Source organism: Mus pahari, chromosome 14 (assembly GCF_900095145.1).
Source record: "Mus pahari chromosome 14, PAHARI_EIJ_v1.1, whole genome shotgun sequence".
NCBI classification, from domain to species: Eukaryota; Metazoa; Chordata; class Mammalia; order Rodentia; family Muridae; genus Mus; species Mus pahari.
Genome location: NC_034603.1, coordinates 62,927,587 through 62,938,328, shown reverse-complemented (window position 1 = coordinate 62,938,328; position 10,742 = coordinate 62,927,587). Strand labels below are relative to the sequence as shown.

The following is a 10,742-nucleotide window of genomic DNA, read 5'->3' as shown; positions in this document are numbered from 1 at the left end:
CCTCCCTGCCCCTCCCCCACCTCTCCGGGTACATCCTCAAGGCCTTATGGGGACTGTGTCTTTGCACTCACCCCAGTGAGTTATAATGATTGATTTTCACACACAGGGCGAGATCCTTGAGGGCAGGGATGGTGTCCCATTCATCTCTGTAACTCAGGCTCTGGACGGGAGCCTGGTGTGGAGGGTAGGCTCTACCACTGGCTGATGGATGAAGGCAGAGAAGAAACATAAGTGGGAGCCAGGAGTGTCCAAGAGGGGATTGGGGGCAAGCGTGGCAGGAAGAGCAGCCAGAGCAAATGTGTGGGAAGTGCAAAAGCGAGCCCTTCCGTTTACTGCACTCCCACGGTGCCCGCCAACCATGGCGCCCGCACTGGGTACACACACTGTGTTCTTCCCGCCTCCAAATGAAGGATCTGAAACCTGGTATCCCAGCAAGGCAGTAACCTGCCCAAGGTCACACAATGGGCCAGGGCCTGGAGTGGAATCTAAGACTGTCTGCTTGAAAACAGTACCCCTTCTGCTGGGTCACACTGCTTTCCTGGGGGCAGGACTTGGAATGGGTAAGGAAGAGTGAGCCCAGCTTCATCTCTGTCTGCTGAGAGCGAGAACTAGCAGCCCACGCTCAGACCAACAGCATCTTCAGCCCAGCTGGACCAGAAGCTCCAAGGCCACACAAAAATTTACCTGTTCCTTCCTCCTCCCCTGCCTTTGGCAGTGTCTTTGGGTACACACACACACACACACACACACACACACACACACACACACACACACACACAGAGCCCTGGAAAGGCCCAGAGCAACCAGGAGACAGGGGCTCATCTAAACTATCTCTTTCTGCAGTCTCTCCCTCTTTGCACTTGGCCCAGGCTGATATTAAGATTCATCTGCATTCCTCGCACAACGCCTGGCAGATGGTGGGGGAGGAGGCTGGGTGTGAGCTGGGGGCTGCAGCCAGGGACCACACTGGATCTCAGAGGGCCCCAGAAGAGAGTGTGGAGAGCTTCCGGCAGACCCAGTGTAGGCTGGGGCCACTCCAAATGCCTCCAGGGGGTCCTAGGATTCGACCTTTTGTTTTTCTAAAGACCAAAGGAGTTCTAAAGAGCTCAGAAGGACGTCTAGCCATTGAGGGCAGGAGGGTGGTCCTGATCCTTTGGGATCTCTTGTTTAGATCTTAATCTTTCTTGCCTCGGAAATTTGAAGAGACCAGAGCAACCTAGGACCCCACTGGGGTGGGGCCCTTTTCTGCCTGGTGACACCTGTGCCGTGGGAAATGGGTAGGGAAGGACATGCTGTGAGAGGCCTTGTTCACGCCATTTACGCCTCTATTTCTCAGGAGGCAAACCCTTACCCCAACCTCAGAACCCAGCCTGGTCCCTAGCGGTCTTTTCAGCCCAGCGCCTCAACCAAATGCTTCATACTGATTGCTCTTAGGTCGTCTAAAGAGAAAAGGAACGAATGTGCTAGGAAAAGCGGTGCGAGCTAGACACTTAGAAGAACTTCCCTCAGTACCCTCATCAAGTCTTGCAGGAATCAGCAGCTGTGATCCGCTGTAAATATCCTTGAGCCCTTAAAAATGGATTTAGGTAGAATTGTCTTTCCAAATTCCAGGAGTCCTAGGGTGGAGGTAGGTAGAGCGACAGATTCCCGGGTGCCCGCTACAGAAAAGAAGGCGCGCTGCCAGAAGGGCGGAAAAGCTGGTGTCCCCATCCGCGGTCTTCCAGCCTCTTGCCTCCTCTCCCAGAGCTCCTCCGCCCTCCTCCTGTCCCCTACGCTGGAAATTGGGCGTCCCAGGTCCCCAGGCTGCTGGCCGGCAGGGGAGGAGTTAAATCCGGAGGTACTGACTGGGCTCACCGTACCTGCCGCCGCCGCCGCCGCCAGTGGGAGGGACGAGGAAGCGGGAGGCGCCTGGGCGCCAGGAGCGCTCCAGTCTGGCGGGGCGCAGCGCGGGGAGCGGGCGGCCGCGACTCGGCGTGGCCCGGGGCGTCCGCCAGGGGGCGCGCCGCGACGGGGCGGGAGGGGCCGTCTGGTCTGGGGAATTAGCACCGGGGACGGGCGCGCGCGCAGGTCCCCAGCACATCTGGGTGAGAGCCGAGCCTCTGGAAACAAGCCGGGCGCCGAGCGCCTGTCTGGAGCGGCAGAGCCACCGCTCAGCCGGAGCCCCTTCGAGACGCTCCGGGCGCACATCTGGGACCGGGAGAAGAGACCGCGCGGCGAGCAGCTGGACTCGGGGAGGGGGCGGCGGCTGCACAGCTGGACCGAAAGGGGGCGGGGTCGGTCCCAGCAACTGGCTAAGGGGAGGGCCGCGAGCCACCGGGGACCGGAGCATGGGACAGTGCGCCTGAAGGAGCAGTCCGGGGCGGAGGGGGCCTGGGACCCCAAAAGGAAAAGAGAGACGGGTGAGAGCAATTGAGGAAGATGCAACTGACCCGCTGCTGCTTCGTGTTCCTAGTGCAGGGCAGCCTCTATCTGGTGAGTGGTCCACGGGGAGCGGCGCAGGGCGGGGGTCAGGGGATGGGGAGAGCGCGGGAAGCTGCGGAGCCCTGAAACTTTCTCCCTCCCCCCACCTCGGCATCCCGGGGATGCGGTGAACGCTGGAGGCTGGGGGAGAGGGCGGGTCCGAGGCCAGAGGCCGGACTGGAAGGGTTAATAGGGGCGGGGAGGAGGGTGCTTGGATGGCCCACCCACTCCGCGGCTGATGGCGGGAGGTGCGAGTGACACTAGGGAAAAGGCCCCCCAAGCTGAGTAGCCAAGGATTACCCGACCTCTCGTAGCAGCATCCCAGGACGCGCGAAACGGGGGTGGGGCAGGTGACCTGCCCGGCCAGGGGACGCGGTATTCTTCTTTGACCTCTGGGGCCCAGAGAATCCCGAACTGTGGGCCCTGGCGCGCCAAACCCTGGCGGACCGGGGGCGGCTCCCGCGTCCCTGCCTCCCGCCGTCCCTCCTGCTCCCTCCCTCCTCGCCTGTTGTTTTCCTCGCCTCTCCCGGCAGCGCGCAGCCCGAGCCCCACAGGACCTGGGCAGGCGGCTCCCGCCCCAGGCGCTCAGAGCAGCTGAGCTGAGCGCCCAGACCCCGCTCCCCCGCGGTTCAGGATGCCTTGGACCCCCACTCCGGGCCCTAGCCTGTAGCTTAACTCCCTCTCGCGACCCGTGCCCACCGCCCCACATCTGCCCGACCCTAATCCTGTCCTGGAGAAGCCTCCGCCTCAGCGCCACCGGAACGGGCCCCCTTCCTCAATACAATTCCCATTGACAGCAACCCTTCCACTCCTAGTCCACTCTCGGGGAGGATATCTTCCCTGCTTGGCCCTTTCCTGTGGCCCTCTTTACTATTGAGCTATTGACTGTCTCAACCATTCAGTTAAACCCTAGAGCCAAGTACGCACAGGTGGGCAGCCTTGAACCCAAACCTAGGAGCCGCCCTTCTTGACTCCTGACCCTGGGGCACTGGGGACTTGGAAGGCAGGATCAGCCTTAACTCTGGGACTGGCTTGGTCACCAAGACCAGAGCAAGAGGCATAAGAACTAAACCCTTTGGAGCCTCCCATCCCAGCTTCTCAGGATTCCCTCCACCCCACCCATGTCATCATCAGTCCAGATGTTGTAGCTGAGCTCCTGTCCCCTCACTGGTAACACAGACACACTGGGAAGAACTTCGTTTTGGAAACTGAGCAAACACACATTCAGGCCAGGGAACCTCCCTGTTGCCCTGCTGAGCCCCACTGGCTCTTTCCACTCTCCTCCAGGAAGCCTCCCCAAGGTGTGGCCTGTCACCATAGCTGAGCCTGCGTAGGCAAGACAAACCCTGGCAGAGTTTGACAGGGCCTTCCAGGTGGAAACAGGGCTTTGGTAAAAATCTTTTGCAAAAGGTCGTGAGGTGGGACTGTGTCTGGTGATGGGAAGGCTGACACTTATGGCCTGAGTCTTGTGATGTAACCTGCAAGGCCCGATGTCCTCACCTGTGAAATGGGACTCACAAGAGCTGGTCCCTCATCATGCAAGTGCCATCTTGGCATGTCATCACGTGTTCCCCAGAGAAGGATTTTGCTCCCACAAGTTTGGCCATCCTGGGTGTGGCATCTGCTTCTGGTCTCCTAGCCTTAGCAAAACCTGAACCAAACTGGCACCTGACGAGGACTCTGGCTGGGTTCTGGATTCTTATTTTGTGGTGCATAGGCTCTCTTTGCCTCTAAAGACAGCAGCTATACTAGGCTAGGAATGGTGTCCTAGAAGACTAGAACATCTTAAAAGGTATAAGGTGTGTGTGTGTGTGTGTGTGTGTGTGTGTGTGCTGACAGAAGGCAGCTCTCAAGGTAGGGTGGGGCTCCCCAAATAACTTGCAACTCCCAACTCTAGGTGAAGGACTCCTGGAAGATAGAAAGACGTGAAGCTTCCTTGGCGTCTAGACATTTCAAGGGTAGAAATTCTCCCCCTAACTGGGTGGTCTTGGCTGGCCTCAGTGGGAGAGGCTGGTACCTAGACCTACAGTGACTTGAGGTGTCAGGGTGGGTTGGTATCCGGGAGGGACCTCACCCTTCTCAGAGATGAAGGAGAGGGAGAGATGGGGGAGGGGCAGTGGGAGGAGGGACTGGGAAGAAAAGAAGGCTTCCATCGAGAAGTGAATAAATAAATTGGAGGGAAAGGGGTAGACAGTCTACATTCCCTTCAGACTGGGGGGTGGGGGGAGGCGGGCTTCTGCAAGATCAGAAGCCAAGCCCTCCCATCTGACTGGGGCTTATCTGGAGAGTAGAGTTGTGGGGTACCCTAGTCCATGGAGAGGAGAGACTTCCTGACGACCCCCTCCAGATTTTGAATAGCAGGCTGAGGCAGGGCAGTAAAGACGAGATATGGAGATGACTGAAGCATCAGAACCCGAGGGCCGATTATGAAAGAGCCAGGGTGCACACCTGACCCCCTCCCCAAGGGAACAAGCGCGTGCTTCCCCATCCCTACCCCCTTAGCCTGAGTAAACAGGAACGGAGACCAGATACTGATGAGGCGCTCTGGCACATCTCAAAGCTAGGTCCTCTGAGGACAGGGTTCTAATTCTCTTTCCAAATCCCTCCATAGGTCATCTGCGGCCAAGACGACGGCCCGCCTGGCTCAGAGGACCCTGAACACGATGACCATGAGGGCCAGCCTCGGCCTAGGGTGCCTAGAAAGCGAGGTCACATCTCACCTAAGTCCCGCCCCTTGGCCAACTCCACCCTCCTAGGGCTGCTAGCCCCACCCGGGGAGGTTTGGGGTGTCCTTGGGCAGCCCCCCAACCGTCCCAAACAAAGTCCCCTACCCTCGACCAAGGTGAAAAAAATATTTGGATGGGGTGATTTCTACTCCAACATCAAGACAGTGGCCCTGAACCTGCTGGTCACAGGCAAGATTGTGGACCACGGAAACGGGACCTTCAGCGTCCACTTCCGCCACAACGCCACGGGCCAGGGTAACATCTCCATCAGCCTCGTACCCCCCAGCAAAGCTGTGGAGTTTCACCAAGAGCAGCAGATCTTCATCGAAGCCAAGGCATCCAAAATCTTCAACTGCCGGATGGAGTGGGAGAAGGTAGAACGGGGCCGCCGGACCTCACTCTGTACCCACGACCCAGCCAAGATCTGTTCCCGTGACCACGCTCAGAGCTCAGCCACCTGGAGCTGCTCCCAGCCCTTCAAAGTCGTCTGCGTCTACATTGCCTTCTATAGCACGGACTATCGACTGGTGCAGAAGGTGTGCCCAGATTACAACTACCACAGTGATACCCCCTACTACCCATCTGGGTGACCTAGATGGGCGGCAGAGGCCCGTGCAGGAGGCTGGTTGGCTGGACACTGGGTAGGGAAAGGGATGGACCTCAGGTAGGGAGGGGTTGGAGAGGAAGAGAGGCCCGGTGGGTCAGGGTCAGTCCTCAGGTGTTGGGGAAGGGTCCCCAGTGCTGCGCCCAACCTGAGGTTAGAAGGTACTTGTTATGGAAGAGAAATATGCCCTGGGTAGCCTTACATGGCTTCCCCTCCCATCCAAAGGAGATGCTGGGCCCCGAGGCCCCTGGGCAGGGAAGCCAGGCAACCCCAGATCAAGCCACAGTGAAGACCTCAACCTTTGGCTCTCTCCTTGCTATTCAGAAGGAGGACAGTGGTCAGCAAAGGGGAGTCCAACTGTGTAGGCCAGATAGACAACTTAGGATGGGGAGAGCTCAATGGCTTCCCCCATGGGAGCCGACAGTGGGCAGCCCCGAGCCCCTTTCCCACACTGAGGCTAAAGTAGCAACCTCATCCCCACCCTTGGGTGTTTGCTGTCATATGACTCCCTGTCACCAGCCGGGCCATTCCTTTCCAGAAATCCCCTCTCCCTCCAGCACCTCTGCACCGCTGACACCTCTTGCTGATGGCACGCCACCCTGTCCTTCAGCTGAGACAGGACGACTCTTAGGTCCTGTTAGCATGAGGGGCACAAGCAGAAGTCCGCCCATGTGCTGTGTGCCCATCCTCTGCCCTAACCACCTGCTGAGAGTGTTCCCTCCCTCGACAGCCAGCTCCTCCTGTCAGACTGGGGCATTCTGGAATAGGGATAGGGCCTCCTTTGCCTGGCGGTGGAGCTGTCCGCAGAGGGAGGCTCAGGAGGCTGTGTGGCCATGCTGGAACTGTGTCCTAGTGTTGTCTGTGGGGTGGGAGGGGAGGGGGGAAGTCTTGTGAGATGCCCTGTCACTTCTCTGTGCAGAGTCTTGTCCTCAGAGCAGGAAATAAAGCATTCCCAGGACACTGTATTCTATTCTAAGTTATCTAGGGGAGAGGGACCATGGGCCCCCTGGCTGGCTAGCGTGGTCCAAATGGGGACCAAAGCTGCAGATCTCTTGGAGCTAGGAGCTCAACTGAGGGCTTTTGGGCTGGCTTCTTTGACACCCTTTGCTGGAAAACTATCTAGTGCCAGAGGCCTAAAGTAACACTTATGGGGCTGGTCATGGCACCCGAAGGGGCAGCTGAGGAGGAAGAGCTAGCAGGAAAGGTAAGGCTCACATCTTCCTCCCCAGATCCCCCCTGAATTGCCATCTGGAGCCCTGCAGGGGGCAGTGGTAGATGCCCAGAGGTGCCCCAGCTCTGCCATTGTTTTTCTGCATGGCCTGATCTAGTCCACTGTCCTTGCTGGCCTCTTCTGTTTCTTCCTCTTGTATCACGCAGCCCTCACACCCATGAGGATCACCCAGAGGGGTTGTGCTCCTAGAGCCTTTAGGGTCTGACCTAACTCAGCAGGAGTGTCTCTGGGCCCCGGGCCTGGGGACATGCTGACATCCTGTGAAAACTGCCTGGTGACCTCTAAGCAAACTTGGCTCCAGCACCAGAGGATGAAGTGGTTCCTCTCTGTTCTCTCCAGCTGTGACTCCCATCTGCCTCTTGGGGTAAAAGGAACAGACCGAGGTGGCATGGGGACAAGCCGAGTGTGAGACTAGCCACTTGCTCCTCCAACTGGAGGCTGCATCAGCATGGGTAAAGGCCCAGGCGAGGCTCCTTGACACTGGGAGCTTGCTGAAGGGAAGGCTGGAGCCCCAGTCATGCTACATCATCCTAGGTCTGCCCTCTTTGAAGATCCACATTTAGGTCCCCAGGGTCCCTTTCAGAAGTAGCCATAATGAGGAGAGTCCTAGAGTGAGGTCCAGTGTCCTGACCATTTCCGGTCTTTGCTCTCTGCCCACAATCTCTGAGCCCAGATGGTCCACAGGTACACACGGCAGCACACAGACACCTGGTTGTGGCCCCTCTCATATGTGAAATGACCTAGAAACCAAGATGGATGGAAGGGGAGGGAAGGGGGGAACGGCACACTCCCTTCTCCTCTATGCCCTGAATCACCCTGGAGCCATTTCTCTTGAGACTCAAGACGCGCATGCCCCTACACACTTTCTCTCTCCTCCCCCTCGGTACCACTGACCAGTTAGAACTTGGACTTGGCCCCGCCCAATGCCCCACCCCCGCCAAGTAAAACCTTAGCTGCTGGAATCTGGTGGGTTCTCCCACCTGTGCCTCTCACCAGACACTGTCCCAAGGGTCTGGTGGAAGAGGAAGAAAAATGTGAGTCGCCCCCCATCCCCACCTCTGTGTGCAAACTGAACTCTAGCAGAGCTCGGGCACTCTGACCCGCCCCTCCTACCCCTCTTCTCCTGCGGAGAGCCAGCTGCTACCGACAGCTGGAGGGCCCGGCCTTTCTGGCACACGGTGCTGCCTGCACAGGGGGTGGGTTCATTTTAATAACTTCATTTCACCCTCACGCACACTCTGCCTCCTCTTCCCTGCCTGTCTGCCTTCCCCAGCAACCAGGCTGTTCTCGATTCAGATCTGGCTAACCAATATCTTCTCAAGTCCTAATTCATTAGATGAGCCCTCTGGTCTCTCTCAGTCTTTTCAGGGAGTTCATGAGCCCCCTCGATCCTCACAAGGGTAGCAGATCTATTTCCCTGGCTGAGAGGATACCCACTTCAGCCCTTCTGAGCAACAGCTAGGAATCCCCTGTAGAGACTGGACCTTGGATTCCACAAAGCATCCTGACCTCTCCCTCTGGCCTTTGGGAGCATCCACTGAGAACTGGTTCTTCTTGACGGAGCCTTCCAAAAGGTCAAGGTTTCTTTGACCTTCCTGCAGTACCTTGAGACCAACCTGCAACCTTTTCAAGCTGTTTGGGGACCCTAGTGCTGGACTGTCCCGCCCCTGCCCCCCCCCCCAAAGTAGGTAGGACCTTATCTCTCCAATGGGTTTAGGCCCTGGGGCAAGCCTACCACATCCTCTTCAAGGATGTGGCTTGTGTCTCTCCGTCAGAGTTGGGAGGGCATCTGAGACATCCTGATGTCATCTCTTCCCCGCAGTGATGAACTGTGTCTCTTTCAATCAGCGAGCCTCTTTGAAGAGGATCGGGGTGGTGCTTTAGACCGAGGTGAAGGCTGTACCTCCTCTTATCTTCCTGAGGCCAAGAGCTGTACTGTGGATGAAGGAGAACCACTCTCTCCTGAACACCAGGACACCTGGAGTTGCTCTTTAGCTGTCAAGGCACACAGGCGCCACCTGGCTTCAGCAGTCTCCACACTGCAGTGACTTTCTCTGTAACCCATGAGCCAACAGAGACTTCCCTGTCAGCAAAGCCCGGTTAGTTCTCCTGGTGAAGCTTAAGGCAAAACTGAATGGGTTTCTGTCCCTCCTCCCCCTCCTTCGTTCTCTTTCCCTAGATGAGCAAGCGGGAACTGAGTCACCCCCTTCCCCATCCTTGGCAGGAGAGCCGATGACCTTGCATGTGGCAGGTTCCCGTGGCGAGGCCCATTGCTCAGAGATGCACAAGGTGGGTGGGTGGAGAGGGAAGTTGGAGGAAGGGGCTTACGGGGGTGGAGACAGCTGAAGGTCATCGGGTGATCAGGGACTTGGATCACTGAGTGGGCTTTCGCAATAGGTTGCAGGAAACTCAATGAACCAGTTACTCTGAGTTGGGAAGCGATCCAATGTCTTGGCTGGGAGTGGGAGAGAGGAATGTTACTCCCGGTGCTGCCTGGAGAACCGGGGGCTGGGGTGACAGGTGACAAGAGACACCATCAATCCCACCAGGCACAGGCAAGGTGGGGTGGGGGCAGCACCTGCCGATTATGCAAAAGTCCCGGAGTGGCACAAATGCCACAAAAGAGACCTGGGTCTTGCTGGTAAGGGGACAGGTCCTGGTTTCACTAGGAACCTTGTTTCTTGTTGATCTACTAAGCTGTGAGAGCTGACCCAGTAAGTGGAGTCAGGGTTGCTGAGCTCAAGGCTCATTATCTCAGAGCCACCTGGCTACGCATCTCCAGGAAGGCGTTAGATTCCTCCTGAACCGCTGAGACTTCTAAGGAAATGGCAACAAGGCATGCAGGGAGCTTGAGCTGGTCCCCAGAGTGGAATGGATTATCTGGATGATCTTGGAGAAAGGACCCTCTCCCAGTGCCTCTTTTGAGAGTGTTTTGTTTTGTTTTGAGACTGTTCCTTTGTATAACCTTGGCTGTCCTGAAACTAGCTGGCCTTGAGCTCAGAGATCTGCCTGCCTCTGCCTCCAGAGTGCTAGGATGAAAGGTAGGTGCCACTTCTGCCTGGCTTGACTATTTTAAGACAGGGTCTCGCTATGTAACTTGGCTGGTCTGGAACTTGCTAAATAGACCAGACTGGTCTCAGACTCAGAGATCTACTTGCTTCTGCCTCCTGAATGCTGGGAACAAAGGTATGTGCCACCTCACTCAATGAGCCTCCTCATTTGAAAAAGTGAGAGTTCTCCGTACCTTGGTGCAATGCTGGGGAAATTATTGGCCCAAGGCTGGGCCACAGTGGGACCATGGTGGGACATGGATTCCTATTCTAGTTCTGCTACATAACACCTGTGGCAGAAATGGCTAATTGTCTCATAATATATGCGATGGTTCATCTGCATTGCCAGCTTGACTGGATGTGGAATGGTGTCGGGGCCATACCTCTGCCATGGTGTGGTGTCTGCAAGGATGTTTCCAGAGAAGTTTAGCTGAAGTTGGAAGATTGGCCCCTGGGTGTGGGAAGTATTATCCCGCAGGCTGGTACCCTAGACCGAATAGGAAGAAAGAAAAAGCTGAGCACCAGTGGGTGCAATGTGACCAGCTGTCCCACTCTGTCTTAGTCAGGGTTTCTATTCCTGCACCAACACCATGACCAAGAAGCAAGTTGGGGAGGAAAGGGTTTATTTGGCTTACATTTCCATACTGCTGTTGATCACCAAAGGATGCAGG

The 10,742-nt window shown here is 56.9% G+C and overlaps 2 protein-coding genes across 2 annotated transcripts; both read left to right on the top strand.

Annotated features, from left to right (window-relative positions):
* The first annotated feature begins 2,063 nt into the window (after window positions 1-2,063).
* Window positions 2,064-6,748, top strand: Nxph3 (neurexophilin 3). Its single transcript, XM_021213382.2, has 2 exons — window positions 2,064-2,472; window positions 5,072-6,748. The coding sequence occupies exons 1-2, from the start codon at window positions 2,419-2,421 to the stop codon at window positions 5,774-5,776; spliced, it is 759 nt and encodes a 252-aa protein (XP_021069041.1). The 5' UTR covers window positions 2,064-2,418; the 3' UTR covers window positions 5,777-6,748.
* LOC115065365 lies at window positions 5,776-6,748 on the top strand. Its single transcript, XM_029546252.1, has one exon. The coding sequence runs from the start codon at window positions 5,782-5,784 to the stop codon at window positions 6,682-6,684; it is 903 nt and encodes a 300-aa protein (XP_029402112.1). The 5' UTR covers window positions 5,776-5,781; the 3' UTR covers window positions 6,685-6,748.
* Window positions 6,749-10,742: the final 3,994 nt, after the last annotated feature.